Here is a 23,056-nt window from a genome sequence, read left to right as displayed (position 1 = left end):
TTCTCTCTGTCTCTGTCTCTCATCTCCATCCCTGTGTTATCTCAACCAGATCTTTGCCACAGGTCCCGTGGCAGTTCGTGGCCATGTTTCACTTTACGGGCTAATACTGTACGTGTCCAGATTGTTGGATGGGAATGTCGGTGCTTTGCGTGTGAAGGTGGTGTGCTGTCACGTTTCTAAGTCAAGCAAAAGTCCTCCAGGCAAAACACATGTTCTTTGTTTGCTGGAAAATCTGTGTTATGATGGACTATTAACGCATCACAGGACGCTAGAATTGCTGCCTCAGCGGATTCTTTTGCACTGGGGGAGATCTCACATTACTTGGATTTGATCGCTGCACTGAGTGAACAACTCTCAATAATTAAATGTTGCCCGAGCAGAGCGTTGTGAGGTGAAAACGGAGCAGCCGGCAATTAAGCAAAGAGGATGATAAAAAAAAACAGATTCCTAAAAAAAATATTTGAAATGATTTTAAATTTAAATATTAATATGTGGAATTTTAATTTAATCGTTGCTTGAAGACAGAATAATTAAGTGTAATTATTAATTAACTTATTAATTTAAGTATTTTTTAAAAAATTGAATGCAAAGATAATTAACCCCTTATATGCTTGTTTTAAAGGCACATGTTTACTTGCACAGCTGGTTCTTTGTGGAATTAAACATTGAATCTTTTAAAAGACGATCTGTTGCTTTAAGTGTGCATCTCGTCTTCTGCTTGCCATCTAATCGTCCTCATCCTCGAGCCACTCTTCTGCCTTCTTCACCTCAAACACCCCGCCCTCTTTTCATCCTCCTCTTCCTCGCCAAACAATGGCTCCATCTGTAACTGATACCCAGTTAGAAAGGAAATGCCCTATAATAAGACAAGCCACATACTAAGTGGCTCTAAATGTACCGTGTGTGTGTGTGTGTGTGTGTGTGTGTGTGTGTGTGTGTGTGTGTGTGTGTGTGTGTGTGTGTGTGTGTGTGTGTGTGTGTGTGTGTGTGTGTGTGTGTGTGTGTGTGTGTGTGTGTGTGTGTGTGTGTGTGTGTGTGTGTGTGTGTGTGTGTGTGTGTGTGTGTGTGTGTGTGTGTGTGTGTGTGTGTGTGTGTGTGTGTGTGTGTTAAGCAAACTTTGGTAATCCTAGCCGGCCTCCAAGCTGGAGATAAAATTCCATCTGGGTGAAATGTTACCTGGGTGTCATGTGATGCCTCTGTGTTCTCTGTTCCGGGGACACTAAACTGTGGATCGGTGTGTGGCAGTAGTTATGATGTTCGCCACAATTTAGTGTCGTCCCTGAATCTGAAGACAGAGGGGGTGAGACTCATTCTGCTAAAATGGTGAGGGTTATAGATGATATCAATCCACCCTGTTTATAGAAGATGACATTAAAACGTGGACTTCTCTGTTTGAAAATATGTCTGTATTATCAGTGTTTATGTGTAGATATCAAATGGAAAGAGACGTCTTCAGCACTCCCTGCTCTATGTTTCACACTTCTGACCTCCTGTGCTGTTAAACAGGATGGAAGAGTAAACAAATAAGATTCAGCAAATTTAAAATGAGGAACAAGCAAGATAAGGAACTGAGAATGAACATATTAAGATGTGAGCTGGTTTGGGTTTACGTGGAGGTTGAAAGAACGCATTTTTGGCTGCTTATCTGGGTTTGTTCCGCAGAGGCAACATGTAAGGCAGTGTAGTCCATATGTTCCTCTCTCATGCTACGTTCTCCAGCTGTTCCCGGCAGTGGATTCCAACACGATCCCAGGTCACACGGGATACATAGTCCCTCCAGCGTATTCTGGGTCGGCCCCGTGGTCTCATCCCAGAACTCCAGACCTATAACGTAACTAAAAGCTGGACACTTTCCATCCTAGTCTAACAAGGATGGAATGGAATACTCGATACTACTCACTTCACCACCGCCATCGTAGGCCGACCACCTGTGAGGGAAGGCACATGGCTCGGGTGCTTAAGCCGGTCATAGGTGCCAAGGCGCCGATCTCTATCAGGAAAAAAAATGCAATAAAGTGATCGACTACAGGGATGAAAAATTCATCATGCTGAAGACGGACAGTCCAACTTGTTACCGGGCAGGAAAGCCTCTCTGGTTAAATGGACTCCCAAGAATCAATACATGAATTTTACGACAAATGCAATTCTGACAGTGAATTTTATTGGCTACAATTATTAATACAGCTTAAACCCATAAACATCTAAGAGCGCCGAAATGTTAGAAAATATATACTGGTGCGTATTATATTTATTGTACTTGGCCCTGTGTTCTACAACTACAGGAGCAAAAAATGTGCCATAAAAGACTTTTTATGGCACATTATGTGAATTTAGAGATTTTTTTTTTAGCAATAGGGGATATTCATGTGTGACGTTAACAATAAATCCGAGTTAACATCCCTGTAACTCTGTCGCTGGTGATTGCGTGTTGGCCCCAGTGAAGCGGCCTCACAGATGTGGACAGGATTTGGTTTTATTGTTCCTGTTCGTGTCTGCGAGAGAGAGGACTGAGTTCACTGTCGCGTATCCCAGCATGCATTCAAACCTCCCCCAGCTCAACGGGTCAGAGGTCACCGTGTCCGCATTTGTCTCCTCTCTGAACGCCGTCCTCCTTTTATCCAGTCCCTCTCCTTGTTTTAGCCGCGGCGACATTTCACACACTTTTATTTGCCTTGTCGTTCTGTTTGGCTGCCTTGTTTCCTGCTAACCCCTGCTGCCCTTTACCTCCATGTTGACTCACCGCCAACACAGTGTGGCATCTCTTCTGTCCTGGGAGGTTTGACATCACACATGGCGGCCTTCAAAGGCGTCCACGTGGATGTGACCTCTGTAGCCAAACTGACATTGTGTGTATGTGTGTGTGTCTACTTGAAATTGGCAGCTCAGTCACCATGTTGTGTGCATACGTGCAGTCATTCAGTCTTGAAGAAATTAGTATTGGTTAAAAATATCAAATGACTCTGGTCCTCACTTTCAAAGCAGACCATGGGACTGAAGACATTTGTGGTTACATCATGTGTCTGGTGGCATTTCCTAATGCTGTTATTTCCTCTTGACAGTGGGAGGACAGGACGACAGAGCAGGATGTGGAAATCGGTGCAAAGATCAAATCAAAGTGTCCGTAAAGGGGAGCGTCTGTGACCGAGCTTAGACTTACTACAGTAGACTGCAGGACCAGGGGTTTGGATCTCGGGATGTCAAAACATTATGCCCGGCCAAAGTGTTATTTAACTGAAACCCTACCGGCACCAGAAGTGCTCCTGTGAATTCTAGACGAGGATCAATAAAGTATCTCATTACAGCTGTCTGTCCACAGGTACTCCCTCCATTTCCTGGTGCAGAGCGGTCTGTCCTACGGCGTGATGGTCTTCGCCGGCCTGGAGCACATGCACAAGTAAGGGCGTAAAATGTGATACGCTTCCCAAATTTGCTTCCAGAATTACACAACGTAATCTAGTACAAACAAATAGTAAAAGGCTTCCCCATGTGAAGTAATGTTACATAAAGCTGAATATCCTTTCCCTTATCAGCGTATGCACCCGATATGAATCTGGGGCATGGATGTGTATGTGCTGCCCTGTATTTGCTGCTGTATTCATTGGACCATCTGTGATTTTGTTTTAGGGCATACAAAGCTTGGGTCACGATGACAGTAATTCCGCCATCAGGCTTCCATCTGTGTCAAGACATCACACGCACACACGCACACGCACATGCACACCCACAGTGTTGCCTTTGCTGTTATTTATACCAGAATCCAAGGTTATGAGGGCAGACGTAAGCAGTAGATTGTGCCCTATGTGCGAAACACTCGAAATAGATGCAAACAAAACAGTCATCACAGCCCGCAACCGCTCTCAGGAAGTAAACAGCCGTAATCCCGACGAGGCACGAAGCGTAACGGGAAGGGACGAGTTAATAAGAATGGAACGGCGTACAGCAAAGCTTGATGCCAAATTACGCAACATATCTGGAGCTTTAATCCCGTCCCTGCATGTGGGCACGTAAGCGCCCCTCCCCCCTTCTCTCCTTTTTGAAATTTGTTATAAAACATAAGGTGCGGCTTTTCCCCAAAGTCAAACCCAACGCAAGCTGGAACAATCCCACACCTTTACCGGTTTCAGAGATAAGAGAGACGTTAAGCCAGCGTCCAACCCAAAGAGCAAAGAGGAGAGAGAGAGAGAGAGAGGGCGTGCTGACCTGCCCGTGTTTGCAGAGGGCGTTGAACCCACTGCCTGGGGTTATGCATAAATAATGTATGGTTATTGTAGCAAAAAGTTAAGATTTATCTTCCCCGTGTTTAACTGGTGGCCTTTGCTCTTTGAGCGACCCTCGCCATGGCAGCGTAGGCAGACGTTTGGTGAAATCAGCACTGCGCCTCCTTGTGCACAAACCTACACAAGAACATTTGACCTCTCAGCACTTTGCTCAGCAGCTGCCCTGCCTTGTATGTCAACCATTTCTTATTTTCATCCCTTGTTGTTCCGTTCATTTGTTCCTTTCGATCACCTTTCCGTCTCTCTCTCTCTGTCCAGTCCCCAACTCTATCATCGGCCTCACTCAGGGCTGAAGCGTGCTCAAAGAAACACTCTCTGTATCAAACATCACTCTCAGGACCAGGGTGCCGCGCGTCACGTCCAGACTTGTGTTTCTCCTTATTTGCAGTTGTCTCCAAGACTCCCACTCAGACACCCTAGGGGAAGAGTACACAGTGAGTGCAGCATAACGGACAGATTTATGGAGCTGGTAAAAGCTTTTTATCTGAACTGGGGTTGAATGGCTGCGAATATGAACTGGGCTCGCTGTGGCCGTAGAGCAGCTAGAAGCTCTTTGTGGCTTTGAGGGCATCATATTTCATGCCATTCTCTCTCTCTCTGGCACAGCTGCAGATCTCTCTTTCGCTTTCGCTCCCCCCACTCGCTCTTGTGGACACAGCTCGTTTCGGCCGTCCACCTGTTGAATGCGTTGCGCTGACGGAGGAACGCTCAAGACAAAGGGCCGACGTACGCGTCGGCCCTTTGTCTTGTCTCGACTGCAAACACAGCGCTGCCTGCTGGTTGATGAGATGGAGAGGAAGAGGAGGGAGGAAGAGATTATTATGGGAAGAGTGAAATCTGGGGGATATGGTGTACGTACGCAATGAAGAAAGCTGAAAGTAAAACTGTTATTTAAGGGCCAGAATTAAATAGATATTAGCTGAGACTGTTGAAAAAGCGACACAACAATCTGTCCAGAATCAATTTAATGTTTCATCCATTCATGTACGACCAATTCTACCTAAAGCAGTATTCTCTTGTACATTAGAAATAAAGGAAGTACATAAACTGATTCAAAAGTCGTGTTAACGCCACAATAAAACAGAAATACATCAACGGCGTCCTCCTGCGGAACAGACCTCCATTACGCAATTGCAAACCAATTTACTCTTAACACGTAAACGATCTGATGGCGCGCAATCAGTGTAAGCATTTTCTGCACACGCATTTGCTGAAACTGCCGCGCTTCCCCTCGTAAAACCGATTAATCACAGAGTCAGAGGAAAGGCCATTCATTCCAACCCGTGGAAATACAGCTTACTCCACATTTTCACCTTAATTGCAGCACAGGTAGAAATGAGTATAGCCTAGTTTAACCCTAATGCACATGTGAAAGCTCTGACTGGGTTCGGTCAGCCGCTCTGTTATCCCGTGACTCCAGATCCAGCAGCAGATGACCTTCAGGAAAGTCTGTTATCTGTACACAAGCATGTTCTTTATACAGTAGTATGTAAATAAAGTTGAATTGAATTGAACTCTGAATTTAGTGGCAAAGACACGCCTGCAAAGCCGAGTCTTTCAGTTTCTTCATAAATAGCCCGTGGTTGCAGGCGAGTTTGTGTATGTGGGCAGATGGAGGGAGCTGAGTGTGTGAATTTCTAACTCCCTCACAATTCCTCACCGAGCAGATGGAATTTTCCTCTGGATCTGTGGATTTATTTGTTCTTGCGTGAGAGGTGCATAAAAGCAGCGACTATGTGTGCACACTCTGGGGTTTTGGAGTGTCACTCAAATGTTTATTTATAGCTTGTTTATTTTCATTTCACTTTGCACCCGTCTGTATTCTGCCAACGGCTCCCATGCGGCTCCTTGTCTTTGTTTTCACCCACCCAACTACCGCTGTCGCACAGTGGGACGTCGTCCTAATTTAGCCCCAGGCTCCGTGGAGGCCCTGCGTGGAGATGACACAGCCTCCCTCTGAGCTGTGAATTACACAAACATAAATCATATGAGACTTAAGACAGGGTCCCTGGTGGACACACTGCAAATAGAGCCTCTGCAGCACCTATAGCTCATATCTGCGCTGATAATTTTAGCTGTGTGCCGCAGATGGAGGCAGCTTGTTGTGGGTATATAGGGTTGTGGCTGAGGAGCAGTATAGGTGCTGGAGTCAATAGAAAAACAGGATTTCGTTTAGTGTTATTGAGCATATACTGTATAATGTTATTATCACGACAAGTAGGGGGAAGAAATCTGCCAGAGGCCATAACGTCTGATCTGTTAATGCAAATCACGTTGTTTCATGAGTTTTCTTAAATCATTTGACATTATCTTCACACCGCTGCAGGGAGGCGCCTGTGTTATCGTAGGATTTAGTCCTAGACCTCACCGCAGATTAAACTGCAGGGTAAACAAGTGAAACGGGACAAAGCAGCGGTTAGTGACGTCGCCTCCCGGTAAGAAAGTCTTGGTTTAGAATCCTATCAGGCCTCAACTAGGTGTAGTTGAGTTCTGGCACTAATGACAGAACAGCCTTATTCCTTTACCAACCGGCACAATCCTCTTATTGTTGGGGGCAGAGGGACACTAACTGGCTACAGTGGCTGCAGCACATTAGTACCAGTAGGCTGCAGTCCTTCTCTGTCTTGGGTCGTCTCTCTTAAAGCGTTCGTTGTCTCTGCCTTCCTTACACTAACAGTGACACATTACACCAGTGTCCGGCCCCACCCGTCCATTGGTTGACCCCACTACCCCCTGTATCAGATCATCTGTGTGCCTGAAATGCTGTGTTTGACTATGCAACATAAATGAATTGTGAAATAGCAGGCAAATCTGACACCCTGTTCCTCTTTCTGTCTTTCTCAATAGGTACTGCTTCGTTGTGACACTGGGTTATCTCATCGTGTGTCAGATCACACGGGTCTACGTGTTTGACTACGGCATGTATTCTGCAGATTTCACAGGGTGAGCCACAGCAACACTCACGGAGCTCAGCTGATCATTTGGGGGTTTTTTAAACGCCACAAGCTCAAAGAGAATAAACACGGCGCGGACGGGGAGTGTAGTTTTCTCGGTTCCCACTCCTACAGACTGTCTGACAATTCCGATTCAATACAGCCCGCACAGGCAGCCTGGTGGGGGTGGCCAGTCACTAAGCAACCTGATCCAAACCCATATGCCTCAGCGAGCGCAGAGATTTCTCCGTTGCAAGCAGCCTCGTTCTCTGTCACGCCATTTCTCTTGGAAAATGTCAAATTTGTAGTTCAGGGTTTTCAAAATGTCACTGTGACCCATATACCCAAATATACTGTATGTGTAGTTGTTATTTTTAAAAGCCATAAAATGACCAGACTAGACCTGGATATATCCGGCGATGACCGTGAAGCTCGACTGTGTGCCGCCACCAAGGGATTTCATGTGTAAAATTATTCAACCCTCTAAACTTTATTGCTGATCCAAGCGTTAAGAGAAGTTTTTATATATCTTAAAGGCGGCCAACAGACTGCACACTGAGTTCTGCACGGCACACTTATGGAGAACGGGTCAAGAACCAAAGTCTCCATAATTATGATGTGGTAGAGAAATGACTAATGTTACTATTCATAGTGGAGAAGTTTAGATTGAAGGCCACAGTATTTTGCTCCAGTAAGGTGAAATGTAAATGTCACCGATTCAGTAAAGGAGAGCGAGATGTTTACAAGTTCACTGACTGGTTGATTAACTTGAAAACTACTCGTGAAGTTTTAGGATGTAGGAGGAAATGAAGCGGAGAGGATCGCCGCCTAAGGTCCAAACACTAACTTGGCTTATTTTCTTTGTTTTCCGTGCTCTTTTCCCCCTCAGGCCCATGATGGTTATAACACAGAAGATTACCAGCATGGCATTTGAAATACACGACGGTAAGTACAGCGTTTGTGTTGTGTTTGGGTGCGTGAATCCACTGCGATGGACTCGACGGAGGAGAAAATGTCAGTTCAGTTCCAATTTGAAGTTAAAACACTCATCGTTTCCACGGCCTCGTTTCCAACCCGGCCAGGACTTCTGACAATCGACTAATGAACCGGAATGGAGCGTAAACGCGATTATGTAACGCAGAGCAAAGAGCGACTCTGCACTCTCTCTTTGTCAGTTTAACAGCAGCTCTTTGAACGCAGCAGCGACAGTCCGAGACAAACCAGGCGACGAGTTACAGAGTGAGGAAGAGTAAGACTCATACTGGGTGCACTTCAAAGCAGCGTGATCACTTCTTATTCTTCTTCTTCTTCATCATCTGCGCTACTTTGTTTGTATAATAAGCTGTTTATCCTGTATCCTCGGTTCTAAATTTAGCTAAATAATTCAATGTGTGTGTGTCTGTAGCAGTTATTGTGAAATGAGCATTTAGCTCTGACAAATACTGGACTTTCTGCAGGTCCACTAAAGCGCTGTTGCCTGTAATTGTCAAGGTGCCCAGATTCTCTCCCAGTGGCTGACCTGGATACGAGTTCAAGCTTGCTCTCTCTCTGTCTCTCTCATTCACTCTGTCTCATTCTCTGTCTCATTCTCTGTCTCATTCTCTGTCTCTGTCTCTGTCTCTCTCTCTCTCTCTCTCTCTCTCTCTCTCTCTCTCTCTCTCTCTCTCTCTCTCTCTCTCTCTCTCTCTCTCTCTCTCTCTCTCTCTCTCTCTCTCTCTCTCTCTCTCTCTCTCTCTCTCTCTCTCTCTCTGTCTTTCTCTCTCTCTGTCTTTCTCTCTCTCTGTCTTTCTCTCTCTCTCTCTCTGTCTCTGTCTCTCTGTCTCTGTCTCTCTCTCTCTGTCTCTCTCTCTGTCTCTCTCTGTCTCTGTCTCTCTCTCCCTCCCTCTCTCTCTCCCTTTCTCTACCTCTCTCTCTCTCTCTCTCTTTACCTCTCTCTCTCTCTCGCTCTCTACCTTTCTCTCTGTCTCTCTGTCTCTCTACCTCTCTCTGCCTCTGTCTCTTTCTACCTCTGTCTCTCTCTCTCTCTCTTTCTCTCTCTACCTTCGTCTCGCTCTCTCTCTTTCCCTCTGTCTCTACCTCCCTCCGAGTGCGTCTGATGTTTGGAGTGCAGCTATAACGGAAACGCCACACTCGCTAATGAGCAATAAATAAAGATGGATACTTGACACCAACTTTAAAATAAACAAGTGTGATCAAGTATCATAAGAGAGACGAGGCTTAGCGATTAAGAGGGTGATGAGAGTCCCTTAACAGGTTTTTAAGCTGCCACCAAAACGACTGCTTCCAGCTTCCTCGCATGCGGCGGTATTACACGTACAGTGAAGCGTCCCTACTTCACAGTCCGCCGCTGTTCGTTTAATTAGGGATCGGAGGTGTAATTCCGAGCGGCGGAGCGCTAGCTTGTAAAGGCAGCGGCCCTCCCCGACAAACCATATGACCCCAACATGTGCCTCATAATAGTCTGACAGAAGTTCAGGAGCGGGTTTCATAGCCGGGTGCAGCACAAGTGTCTCCTCAAGTGTCCATAAAAGGAGAGCAGACGAGCGAAGACGAGAGTAAATAATGAATAATTAACCCCCCGCTTACCTGTCCTGTACGCTTTATTACTGTGGTCGCTCTCTGAAATGCACCGGCTGATTGGCTCACGTCTGCTGCTGACCTCTGACCTCTTTTCTTTGTTGTGGACATAAATCGGGTGACAAACTTCTCTCTGTTTTCTCTTTAGGTTTGGCCAAGAGGGAGGAACAGCTGAGTACCAGTCAGAAATACCTAGCTATCAGGTATGTGACTCAGGTATGTTTTTACTACACCTGATGAGGGATTCATTGCAGTCAAACTTTTGCCTATTTTTGTATTTAAATGTTGCCCTGGCTGGAGTTTTCCCATGAGCTCAGTCTGAATTGGAACTTTCGCATAGGAAATCACCAAGCCTCCCTCCCTTTCACACTCTGGTGCTGTCGAGCATTTGGTACACACTGCGTATCCAAGCAACCGCACGTTGGCCGCTCTCTTGTGACCGGTGTTGTAGGAATGCCGTGCCATCCGTCCGTCCAGTGTTGCGACAGCAGATTGTTTTTTTTCCTCTTTAGCGTTTCGTCTGTGGCGGTGGTTGTGTCAGCAGATATGCAGGAAGAATGCAAAGAAATGAGGAAATTACGAGGAATCTCTGTTTTTGCCCTTGTAAATTCACAGAGCGATATTATGACGCCACTACTTGACAACAGATCAGAGATGTAATACAGACAGACGGATCACCTGATGAAGAGCTGAGTGAGTGACCTTATAAGGCCTCATGTGAGCCACCCAAAGCTTGTTTCATGAACCTTTGCTTTGCTCAGTTGCTGTGAGTCAGCTGCTCGCGCCGTCATGGCCACTGGGGAGGTGAGGAATTAGCAGTCGGAAGAAGTACTCCCGTCCTGGCAGTTAGGTTGCTACCTCCAGGCAGCAGATTAGGTTTGGCAGTGACGGGATGGAGGAGTAGGTCCACCTTGGGCCCTCCCCGCTTTATTAGCAGTATGCAAACAACGTTTTAAATGCTATGATTTGGAACAGAAAATGTTTAAGAATGTTTCCTCCCCACGATAATGGAAGGACGGGTCAGGCCTCAACCAGGAAGTGCTGTCCATTAGCGGTGAGAAAGTGCACGTGTGTGTGTGTACAAGTGTGTCTGGCTGCGGCCTCTACGTGGAGATGTGCAAAAAGCGGTTGCCGTTTTCTTCTGATGCAGTCGCTGTAAACTGGCGTCTTGGGTCCTTTTTACCGTATCATTAAAGTGCAGCTCATAATTATTTATTCTGATGTCTGGGCTTTCCTCTGATCAATCTGCTTCGGTGTCTCCCTGCCGCTCTCCAGGCGGATGCCCAGCCTGTTGGAGTACCTGAGCTACAACTGTAACTTCATGGGCATCCTCGCAGGCCCCACCTGCTCCTACAACGACTACATGGGTTTCATCGAAGGCACGTGCTACGAGCGGCGCCACCTGGAGAATGCAAACGGCAAAGAAAACGGCAAATACAAGCAGAGTGAACCCTCGCCAAAGGTACCGAACGCCCTGCTCCTTCTTCCACTTCCACTCCGCCTCAATTCAGTGTCCAGATTCATTTGAGTGACAATAAAAACAGAGTGCAGACATCTTGCCAAATATGGACACAATCTAAAACATCTGATCTCTTTTTGTAGTTTAAAGTAAGAGACTTTAAGCTGTTTTAAAGAGTACATATCTGTGTAATACTTGAAACATAATCATAAAAAAGGAAATAACTAATTCATTCTGATGTCTTTAGAGGAGCAGAATCACAGGGAATATTGCAGCTGATGTTGCAAATGTCACGCTCCTCCAAGTTAGGACTGTTTTTTGCTGCATGATACATTAATAATTGAATTACACTCCAGGATTTTGAGTGTTTTGATCTCAGAAGAGAATGGAGTTGAAGCCAAGTGATGCTAAATATAACCTAAGAACCGATGCGCAAGGACTCGGGTTAACCTTGAGTCAGTGTTTGAAGCTGAAGCGTCTGCTAAAATGACACGGTTCCGCTTCCTTGTGTAGTATATATATATATAGTAATATATAGATGTGATACGAGCGGTTAAAAGAGCTGAGCTTTACGAGTCCTAATCCTTTGTTAAACCCTCTCTTTCCTCTCACCTGCACGCCAGAACGACGTGATCTCCAAGCTGTGCACGTGTGCCATCTCGCTGGGCGTCTATCTGTCGCTGTGCAAGCTGATCCCTGTGGAGCGCTCCATAGAAGATGACTTTGTTGCCTCCACACCGTTCTACCTACAGGTCATCTACCTTTACGTGGCCATGCTGGCTCTGAGGCCCAAGTACTACTTCGTCTGGACGCTCGGTGAGTCCGTCTGCGACTCGATTACCAGGCGCGTTCAGAGAGAGAGAGAGAGAGAAAAAAAAAGGGAGAGAGAGACTAAAGCCTCCACGCCCTGGTGTGGAGACTTAATGCTTGACTGGTCCATGTAAACTTCTCCAGCACATTGAGTTTGCATTGAGTATTATGCAGCACACGGGCAAGTGCTGGGGTAATTGCCCAACATCATTTTTGATTGATGTGTTCTGGGTTTCAGAGAATCGAATTGATTGGGAAGCCATCTGTATTCTGTGATGTGGCCTGAAAATGGAACCCGAGCTTTAATTTATGTCACACTGCCATCTAGTGGTGATAAGTGTGAAGATCAGCCAGTTATAGCAAGGGCAGATAGCTGATGTATGTTGTTGTCTTCATCTCTTTCTCTTCTATAACCGAGTCACTTCTCCTTTTTGTTCTGCAGCTGATGCCATCAACAACGCTGCAGGATTTGGCTTCAATGGATACAACAAAGATGGCTCCCCACGATGGGACCTGATATCCAACCTCAGAATTCTGGACATTGAGGTCCGGCAGTTTTAAACAGAACAATCTTTTTCCTGATAAAAGCGAAAACAATAGTCTAAAAGTATTTTTTTTCTGTTTTCAATTCCAGTTTGCCACCAGTTTCAAGCTGTTCCTCGATAACTGGAATATCCAGACGTCACTTTGGCTCAAAAGGTAAAAGCATCAACACTGCAACACTGTACCTGCTCTTCAGTTTACACTGCAGACCAGCCCTGTCTGCACCTGGTTGCATATTGTGTTTGATGCATATTACACTGTACTGTAATTACACTGTATTTGCAAATCTAGCCTTGCACTTACGATTGCACCAAACTAGAACAAACATGATGTTCTCATCACACAAAATGCTGCTGTAAACTCTTTACTTTCATGCCAGCCTTCCTATATTTCATCCCAGTTCAGAGAGAAGGCTGTGTTTCTACTTGTCCATGTGAACTGGTTTGATCTAACACAGTATGCGTTTGTCCTGTGACCAGGGTTTGCTATGAACGTTGTCGCATCAACCCCACGGCTGCCACCTTCCTCCTGTCAGCCATGTGGCACGGGGTGTACCCCGGCTATTATCTGACCTTCCTCACTGGCATAGCCATGACTATGGCTGCACGTGCAGTAAGTTCACACACACACACACCTAAAGATCACTGTTGATGTCGACACCTAGAGCTGTAGGAATCATAACATTGAGGGTGAGATTTACCAATATTTGGACTGAGGTTTAGCCGAGCCTCCTTACCAGAAACAAACAGAACAAAATCCCTTTATGGCGTGTAAGGAGATAATAATAATGTAGTATAACCTCATGTTTACACAAGAAGCCATCATGGCTGAGCTCGGCTAAGTCAGATCTCTTAATGTTAGTCTTGTGAAAGGTGTAGACAAGGATCTACAGTATATATGTAGAGAGAGTGGATTGATGGCACAACAGGCCACACAATGTTATTCTGGGTAAGCTGATTTGGAAAGCTTGATGATGAACAATAACGCCCAACATAGTACATTTGTGCAGGAGAATGTTTGCTTGCAGAGGCTCTCTTCTTCTTCATCTAAGACAGAACACACAGATCACTGACCCAGTTACAACATGGAAGCATAACTGTAGTATAAAAGCAGGAGCCATGCAGCAAGAAACAGGAGATGAGCAGATAATGAGCAGGATCGGCTGTTCATGCTTGTTGGAATGAACATTTTCGGAACTAGGTCACTTATTGGAATGTGATTGAAAGTTCAAAGCTTGGTTCAGTAGAAATGCACTCACTTGATTGATTCTGTTATTAAATCTCTTTCTTCTCTTCCAGATAAGGCACAACATCAGACCATACTTCATGGTCTCTGACACCTACAGGGGCATCTATGATGTCATCACGTGGGTTGGCACTCAGGTTGCCATTAGTTACACGGTTGTGCCGTTTGTGGTACTTGCTGTGGGACCCTCACTCAAATTCTATAGGTATGTGTGTGTGTGTGTGTGTGTGTGTGTGTGTATTGTGTGTATTGCTATGCCTTGCTGCTTTGTCGCACTATAATAATTGTAATAATTTGATAGCGTTTGTGTGCGAAATATAATCTGAGGCTGTCTGAAGTAATTTAGACCACAGGTTGTTCACAGTCCACAGGCAGCAGGATTCTAATGTTTCAGTTTCTCCTATTGTACCCATTGTTGTGTAAAAGAATGGTAATATTAACTATCCAAATGAAGTTACGTCCCACAGTGTAGAAATTAGCACTTTTTCATTATCCCGGTTCTCCCTTGTCAGGCAGCAACTGTTAATGAGACAGGTTAATGACTGAAGGGTTGCAGAGGATTAACGAGGAGGACATAAAGAGAGTGGCCTGAACAGGGGCCGGGGCCCGACAGCCATGCGTCATTCAGAGGAGGTCTGCTGTTAAATCAGCACGTGGCCGCTAGAAGGGCAATAAAAAGGGATGGAATAAAGGAGCAGGGTGGGGGAGGAAGAGGAGGAGGTAGAGGTGCAGCACTTTAACATTAACCCCTAGTCATACAGACCCTGAAAATATGGTTTAATACAGGTCTACTTAGGCCTTATACTGTATGGATGGATACAGGAAAAATGAACTTGATTTAAAGTACTTCTCTTAATCTGCAGGTCCTGGTACTTCTGCTTACATATCCTGTGTCTGCTGATGGTGTTTGCCCTACCGGTCAAACACAGACGCCCACAGGCCAAAGATCAGCAGGACGGCCTACTGAAGGACAGCCGACACGAGAAGCAGGCAGACCACAACAGGAGCCACTCGACCACAGACAACAACTGCAACCAGAAAGACAAAACTACATGAGGATCAGGACAGCGAGGCGCAGTCCCTTCAGCAGCAGAAACACTGAAACAAACTAGAAACCACTGAGAGCTGGAGCGTGGCGAGTTTGCTTGAAGAACCAAATATTGCAAGCACTGAGAATCCTTACAGACAGAAAACACAAAAGTCGACGTCCTGTCAAAACTTCCAGTAGCAAGGATGACGGCGATCATGCTTCTGACACGGATGAGAGAAGAACGGAGTGAGTGAGAGCGAGCGAGCGAGAGACTAAGACTAACTGACCTGGAAGTAACAATGACCACACAACTAACGAGTGATAGTGGTTAACGTTTTATTAGTGGAAATGAAGATAAAGTCAAACTGACTTCCAAGTTGCCTTAAACCCTCTATGTACTCAGCAGGCGAAATAACAATTTGGATGTCACGCTGCAAAGAAACCGAGAAGAAGAAGAAGAATACAGCTGCACCATGAAGGTGTGGGGTGTGGAGGGGGAAGTAAACAGTATGTGGAGGGTTTTTGTCATTGTCTGGATTCAAGCCTCTGTTGTATGAAAAAAAAAGAGTGTGTTTATGTAAAAGAAACATTACCTTTATCATCAGCTGCCAATCTCAAACAGGCCTTAGGATCCTCAAAACATTGTTTGGTTTCTGTCCTTTTTTTTTTTTTAAACTTTATTCACATTGTACGTGTTTTGTATGTAGATGTTTGTGAAAACACAATTTGAAATCCATTCTAACGGTTATTGCTTTTTTTTCCTTGGAGGAACTGACTTTTCCCGACACAGCGAACCTATAGTGTTCCCGAAGTGGAATTCCGCCTCCGTCATCCATCTCCAGGCGTGGAAAGTCTAAAATAAGCACTGAGAGTAACTAAAAGAATTTCACTTTTTTAAGGTCGTTTTCATATCTGCTCCGTTTTTGACACAAATGGTCATCAGTTACAGATAAATGTGTGCTAAAGGGAAATACTTTACCCCGTCGTGATTTTAGAGTACATGTTTCAATGGATTTCTGACTTTGGTCTTCAGGGTTATGATGTTTTCCTTTTCATGTGTTCATATTGTTCACACCACAGGTTTCCTCTGTCTTCAAATGTCTTGCCTCTGTCATAATGATGTAAAGTATCCGAACTTTATAGATCCTGTATACTAAAATGGTATTATTAGAGAAGGACAATGGATCTAATCAGATTACGTAATTGTCCCAAGTCAACTGAATGTAAAAATTTATCCAAATTGATGCACAGTGCATAAATGCACTTTCAGACTGCAAATGATTGAAATTGTGCAATTTGCATTTGTCTGCGAGGAAATCTACTATTGTTATTTATGTGACATACTAATATTGTACAAAATTCCAAAACATAGACCAGTAGTTGTGATAACGTGTCTGACTTCATATTGTGTGCACTTTTGTTAGAATAGGGGATGTTTGGGGTCGGGTTTATCGTATGGTCTAGGAGACACTGGTTCCTTATGTTCTTTTGGTCTAGGAGTCACCTTAAGCCTTTCAAATCATCCAGTTTACTCTGCTCCATCAAGGGGCATTTACAATACACCGCAGTTACAATAACCATCCTTTTCTGTACCATTCAAGAGTTTTATGGATTTAGCAAATACAGTGTGGATGTGACAATGTAGTGCAAAGGAGGCAAAAATAAAAGGCATCTCACTGTTCTTTCTGCAGTCAGAAACCACACACACAACATGTTTTCCTGTCTGTTAGAGCTAGAAATGGTACAAGCCCATAATATCATTTCCACTCTGAAGTATTACATTTTTATGTAAGAGAGCCTGTCAGTGATACGAGCTGGTTTGGTACATTTGTGAAACGTAAAAATTATGACCTATCAGCAAAAGGTGTGCTTTGAAGTATGGACTTCTTTTAATTTCTTTTAAAAATATTTTCTAACATCTGCATATTCCTGCCATAATTGTGTGTACTGGTATTCATGCTATTCATACAAGTTGAGGTGGACTAAGCTAAGTTTGTAGCCAGGGCCCTGTGTAGATGAATATGGCCCATGTAAGGGAAAGGGATGTCATTCTACCAACACGGCGATTATTGCACTGCATGGCCACCTGAACCAGCAGATCAATGCAAACTGCTCCATATGTCCAAAGTGCCAAATCATGAATGGCGCTTTTTTTTTTGTGTACGTGTCTGTATGCCTGCGTGTGTTTGTGTGTTTGTGGTTGTGTGTGTGTGTGTGTGTGTGTGTGTGCACCTGTGTCCATGTATGTTTGTATGTGCCTGTGTAACATAACGTTATTTTTGTGTCAGAAGGAACTTTATGGAAAGATTTGTATAACAGTATGTTAAAAAATCTGATTTATGTGGCAAAATAAAGAGAAATTATTTTTAAACACTAAAATTGTTGTATATTGGCCATCATATTTGGGAAACAATATCTATTTTGCTCTTATCTAATGGTGGGGGGGACATTAATATGTAAGCGTCATATTGGTTAAAAACACCTAATTTTGTTCACATGTTAAGTGGTAATATATGATATTCATGTATAGGAAAGAATATGTATAATACAATATAAGAAACTCATATTTAGTTAACCTTTACATATAATATGCTATTTAGTTGATGTACCTTGGAAGTGATCAGTAATTCAATTGAGTCAAATTGCTGTTTTATTTGACTATGACAACATACAATATATACATTGTGTGTATACATGTACATATACAGTGTATAAACAGTATATAGACATACAGTATTTATAATGTATAGAAAGAAATGCATCTATTTAATAGGTATGCATATAGCATGATACTACATGGTGTATAGCTGGGGTAGCACAGTGGTAGAATTGAGCTGGGAGAAGGTAGCAACATGAAGCTGGACTGAGAGCAGGAAGCTGGATTCCTCAGACAAGTGCGAAGAAGAGCTGCGAAGATATAAACAAGAAGCCAGGCAGAAAACAAGACATTACTAGAAGATGGACAAGAGGTTGGACAGTGAGAAGAAAATACAAATCATCCATCAGAAGCTGAAGCACCCTTGTATTTATTGTTTAAAAACAAAGAACACATTTTAAAGGGCCATCCTTATATTGCCTGGGGGGGCTCGTTGACAATTATGCGCCCGCGACATGTTGCGCCCCTGTAATAATGCAAGAAGGGGGCGGAGCTTGTTCACGGTAGTAACAGGAACAGGTTACTAGCAGACAGCGCAACATGTCCTGAACAAAAACCTATTTATTTCACTCTATTTCCCGCAACGGAATCACAAGACAGACGACTTCAGAGCAGTCCAGCACTGGTGAGAGCGCTTCAAGTGGCGAAATGTATTTTAATCTCTAAAAAGTTGCTGAACGTGAGCGGGTTGAAGGGGGGAGCTAGGTGTTAGCTTGCTAGCCCTTTGGGGAGTTTAGTCTTGCTGCTGTTGAGCTGTTGCTACTTAGTTACTAAAGACCAAACTGTCACCACTGGGAGCAACACTGCAGCAGCCAAGCCAGAGTGTGTTCCAGAGCAAAACAAACATTTATGGCTGCTTTTTCTGTGTCAAGACTTATGCGGGGGCCGTGTGATGTTCGTGTGAGTTATGCAGATGTTTACTTATGAACCAAAGAAACGCTGTTAAAAGTTTGCAAATGCAGCTTAGACACACGGTTTGTTTACTATCATTTTGTCAATATGCTCTTATCGCTTATCTGCCCTGTCTGTCTGCTTGGCTTGTGTGCCTGTCTGTCTGCTTGGCTTGTGTGCCTGTCTGTCAGTCAGACCTTCCAGCAGAGATCCTATGACCTGCATGTTGAGTCCTCAGCGCTTTCATAGCCACATGACAGGTCCACATAAAGCTGACTGGTTAAATTTAGAGATGGGATCCTGTTTTATCTCATAAATCATGTGTGGTGTGTGTTTTTCCATCACACTGGCCTGTATGCCCTTGAGCGCATGGCTGGGTGGGAAATAAGTCAATTCGAGAGAGCCAAAGATCAGCGAGATTTAGGGATGTGCTCTTTCTAGTTTGGATGACATCAATGGTGTAACTTTGGTTGGCTTGGATGACATCAATGTTGCAACTTTGCTAGTTTGATGACCTTTAGAGTCCGATGCCATACATTTGACTTGGTAATTTCATGTTTTCTAACTAAATAGTATAAAGGAAAGTTACTCAGGCTTGTCATGTGCGTGACAAACGCTAACCGAAGACGTGACACACATGTATGCTGAGGAGGAAACCAGACTTGCTACTGCAATTAGTCCAAAACATTGTGATGAAATGAAAGGAAGTTTTGTAATTGAAAGAGCACACGGACAAGGCAACCATGTACAATATCAGCAAATGCAGCACCAAGAAAGACACCAAAATGAGGGTCCGGGCCTTCTCTATGACGACGCATACGTCGAGGATATCTGGGACCCTTTGAAGAATGCAATCCAGGAGATTCAGAGGAAGAACAACTGTGAACTGAGCTTCATGGAGCTGTATAAGAAAGCCTACACAATGGTGCTAAATAAACACGGAGAGAAGCTCTACACAGGCCTACGGGAGGTCGTCACTGAGCACCTAGTCCACAATGTACGAGAGGAAGTCCTTCAATCCCTAAACTCTAACTTTCTCCAGACCCTCGATCAGGCCTGGAATGACCATCAGACAGCGATGGTGAAGATCAGAGGTATTCTGACCTACATGGACCATGTGTATGTAGAGCAGAATAATGTGGAGAACATCTACAACCTGGGTCTGATCATCTTTAGGGATAAGGTGGTTCGATATGGCGACATCAGAGATCCTCTCCAACAGACCCTGCTGGTTATGATCGGATGTGAAAGGAATGGGGAAGTGGTGGACAGGAGTGCAATCAGAGATGCCTGCCAGATGTTAATGATCCTTGGCCTCAACGGTCGATCTGTTTATGAAGAGGACTTCGAGGCACTGTTCCTAGAAATGTCTGCAGAATTTTTCCAGATGGAGAGTGAAACGTTCCTGGCGGAGAACAGTGCCATCGCGTACATAAAGAAGGTGGAGGCCAGGATCAACGAGGAGATTGAGCGGGTGATGCACTGCTTGGATAAGTCCACAGTTGACCCCATTGTTCAGGTGGTGGAAAGGGAGTTCATCTCCAAACACATGAAGACCATTGTAGAGATGGAGAACTCAGGCTTGGTCCACATGCTCAAGAATGGCAAGACAGAAGAGATGGTGTGCATGTATAAGCTGCTCAACAGGGTTCCTAACGGGCCGGCGACCATGTGCGAGTGTATGAGCTCCTACCTGCGGGAGCAAAGCAAAACTCTCATGTCCGAGGAGGGAGAAGAGAAGAACCCTGAAGAATACATCCAGAGTTTGCTGGACTTTGAAGAGACTTTTTAAAGACTTTCTTCAGGAATCACGAATTCAGGAATAAACAACCTTCTCTTCAAACAGAATACAGCGGGCAGATTTGGGCCTTAAATCCTAATATTGTTTTTGATATCGCTGTTGCTGATTCTAGTAGCTTTAGAGTATGACACTGTTGTAGCTAAGCAACACAGGTTTTTGACCCAACATTTGACTTTGTTATTTTGTGTTTTCCAATTGAACAATACAAAGGAAAGTTACCGTGTGAAGGGACACATCTATGTTGTGAAGGAAACAAGACGTGTCACTACAATACCATCAATAAAATCATCAAAAATACGACTTTTCCTTTTGTTAATGTCTCCCAGTCTCAACATTTCTGCTTCTGTTTGCTCATGTTTATTTATTTTTTAGTATTGTCTGAACCAGGTGCAAACAGAATCATCCCCCCTCTCCCCGAATGTTCCACTAACTCATTTCACATCTAAATCCTCCCCTCTTTTATTCGTATCCCATTTGTGCCAAGCCGGTGCCTGCAATGGGAGGTAATTTGCAGCGTGTGTCTATTGTGTGGGGGAGCAGTAGGCGTAGGCCAGCCCCCTCATCCAATATTCAGCCGGGGATGAAGAGGGGGATGCTGAGCCTGAGCACAGCGGCGCTTGTTGATACTCTGTAGGAGTGAGTGAAGGATAGAGATTGGCGTGTGTGTGTAATAGTCAGATATTGGTCCCACCCTGCACCAAGGTAAGGGCTCCTCTCTTTAATGGATGTTTTTACCTTTGGCAGAGATTTGACTATTCCATCTTTAGTGTGGCTTCACTCTTTTGTACTGGTTTCTAATCTTGTGTGCTGAGCGTATGTTTGAAAAAGAAAAAAAGAAAACTGTGTGAACGTCCCATCTGATAATTACTCATCGGCGAGGAAAGCAACGCGCGTACTGATTGGTCCTTTTGAAGCCTTATTGTCCACCCATTGTGCTTGGAGACCGGGAGCTTTGGAGGGTGTGTCAACAGGCTCCTATTGCCTTCACTGTAAACAAAGGATTTTTTTCACATATGTGTGCGATTGTCTGATAATGTAAAAACAATAAGTTGGTGATTCTGGGTAAAGAAATACGGTCAGACTGATAATATGTAAGCACGCTTCAGTTGGACTCTTTTAATTTAACAGTTCAACAGTTTTGGCCTCTTGTGTTAACGGCTCAGCATGCTGATGACATTTAAGCATTTACTGACCTGAGCTGGTGCTGCTGTGTGCAACGGATTAGGTTGAAATTGAATTGTTATGCTGTTTTTGTGTCCAACGTCAAGGTGGCTTACTAATAGTGAAAGCTGCTCATCAGTTCTCTGTTGCCGTGGCAGGAAATCAGGCTGAAATGACGGACGAGCACAACTTGATGAATCATTAATGAGGGCGGTATTGATCGGTTGAATCCTTAGCCACAGTGAAAGCAACCTTCTTAATGGGGTTTCCTGTCAGGTGGACAAAGATGCGTGATGCATGAGAAGTTGCGGCAATTGATATTATTTACATCAGAGGGGATTTGGTCTGAATATTGGAGGCAGTACAAGTTGCATAGTTACAACAGAGACAGTTTTGCTACTGAGCAAGGCGCTAACCTCTATGTTGTTTGACTGGAGATGTTCAGTGGCCAGCAGTTTGAGAAGTCAAGAAGTTAAGATACAGTAAGTAGAGGAACATGCCAGTAATCTTCAGGAAGTCTGGGTTTAAAGTGTCAGTGCCTAATTGAAGCTAATGTCCATAAAGCAGCTGTTTGCATTGATTTGTCTGATGCAGACGGTTATCCAACACTGCCTGCCCACTATTCACCCATCAGTGGAAAAGCTGTTAGAACCGCTGTACATCAAGGAAGTCAACATCCAAAAAGATCCGGACTTCTCTCTCATCTAATCTCTGCTACACAGAGCTGCTCTCCAACTCAGACAAATCCAATTGAAGGCAGAGTCGATGGTGGAGATGGGAAACAAAGCTGTGTCCTGATATAATTGGAGCACACAGCTGAGTGCACCCATTATCCAACTCCTCATTGCTTTAAAGGACGGATATAGAAAGACTGTTGTGTGTCTTTAGTGATGACTTTGTGCAGTTTATTGAGCCAAACATTGTTCCTCTGGCTTCATTATCGTGAGCAGACCAATTCCAGTTCATGTTTGCAGCCGAGCAGGCCGACTGAATGCCCCTGTTAGCTGTTCTGTTCCATGCTGTGTGCTAAAGGTAACCATGGTTTTACACACTTGTAGGAAGTAAGTATCACTTCCACAAAACACAGCATTTCTCAGGGTGCAATATTTATTTGTGACAGTAACATTGATATTAACAATGTTCCTTGTCTTTGTTGTTTTATCTTCCAGTTTTAAATGCATTCATATCTTTAAGAATATAAAAATTAAGTATAAAGTGTGTGGTATGTATGGGTGTGCCTCTTATGTGCTTTTGAGGATGCTTATGCTTTAACGTCTCACCTCCTATTAATATGAGCTGGAGTGTGTGTTTTCTCGTGCAGTCTACAGGTAGAGACCTGCCATTGCTGCTGTGAATACTCATCTGCTCTTTTCTCTCCCCACAGTGGTGTACAGGTGATTAGTTTGCAGCCATGGACACCACCACCTCCCTGAAGATGACCTCTCTGGCCGTCCAGAGTCTTTTCAGCTTTGTGGAGGAGGAAAACCTGGCTGCCATCAAGGCCCATTTGGATAAGTTTAAGGATGTGGACAGCAGGAGTGATGTAAGTCGGCCTCATCAGAGCACCATCAGAGTTTGTGTGGGAATAACAGAGATAAAAGGCTGTTAGGGATCGTGAAGCATTACCTTGTTGGGGAAAGGGATGCTTTGACTCTCTTCTATCTCACCTCTTC

The 23,056-nt window shown here is 44.3% G+C and overlaps 2 protein-coding genes and 1 pseudogene across 2 annotated transcripts in view; all 3 read left to right on the top strand.

Annotated features, from left to right (window-relative positions):
• The window catches only part of mboat2a (membrane bound O-acyltransferase domain containing 2a), a 35,153-nt gene extending 17,900 nt beyond the window's left edge, over positions 1-17,253 (top strand). Inside the window, exons 4-14 of the mRNA XM_076165540.1 lie at positions 3,317-3,394; positions 7,125-7,220; positions 8,100-8,155; positions 9,936-9,990; positions 11,063-11,249; positions 11,870-12,062; positions 12,499-12,602; positions 12,691-12,755; positions 13,079-13,211; positions 13,898-14,049; positions 14,708-17,253. Of these exons, the coding sequence (XP_076021655.1) occupies positions 3,317-3,394; positions 7,125-7,220; positions 8,100-8,155; positions 9,936-9,990; positions 11,063-11,249; positions 11,870-12,062; positions 12,499-12,602; positions 12,691-12,755; positions 13,079-13,211; positions 13,898-14,049; positions 14,708-14,900 (1,312 nt within the window). The 3' untranslated portion in view covers positions 14,901-17,253. The remainder of the gene's footprint in view (positions 1-3,316; positions 3,395-7,124; positions 7,221-8,099; positions 8,156-9,935; positions 9,991-11,062; positions 11,250-11,869; positions 12,063-12,498; positions 12,603-12,690; positions 12,756-13,078; positions 13,212-13,897; positions 14,050-14,707) is intronic.
• Positions 17,254-18,008: 755 nt separating this feature from the next.
• Positions 18,009-23,056, top strand: part of kidins220a (kinase D-interacting substrate 220a) — a 40,802-nt gene continuing 35,754 nt past the window's right edge. The window contains exons 1-2 of the mRNA XM_076165494.1: positions 18,009-18,155; positions 22,768-22,926. Of these exons, the coding sequence (XP_076021609.1) occupies positions 22,795-22,926 (132 nt within the window). The 5' untranslated portion in view covers positions 18,009-18,155; positions 22,768-22,794. The remainder of the gene's footprint in view (positions 18,156-22,767; positions 22,927-23,056) is intronic.
• Positions 19,084-20,442, top strand: LOC143012480 (cullin-3-like; annotated as a pseudogene).

The sequence above is a fragment of the Genypterus blacodes genome, unplaced genomic scaffold (genome assembly GCF_046128005.1).
Source record: "Genypterus blacodes isolate CSIRO-AG114 ecotype Tasmania unplaced genomic scaffold, CSIRO-AGI_Gbla_v1 ptg000147l_1, whole genome shotgun sequence".
Classification (NCBI taxonomy): domain Eukaryota; kingdom Metazoa; phylum Chordata; class Actinopteri; order Ophidiiformes; family Ophidiidae; genus Genypterus; species Genypterus blacodes.
The sequence above is the reverse complement of the archived record's forward strand: the minus strand, read 5'-3'. Positions and strand labels throughout refer to the sequence as shown.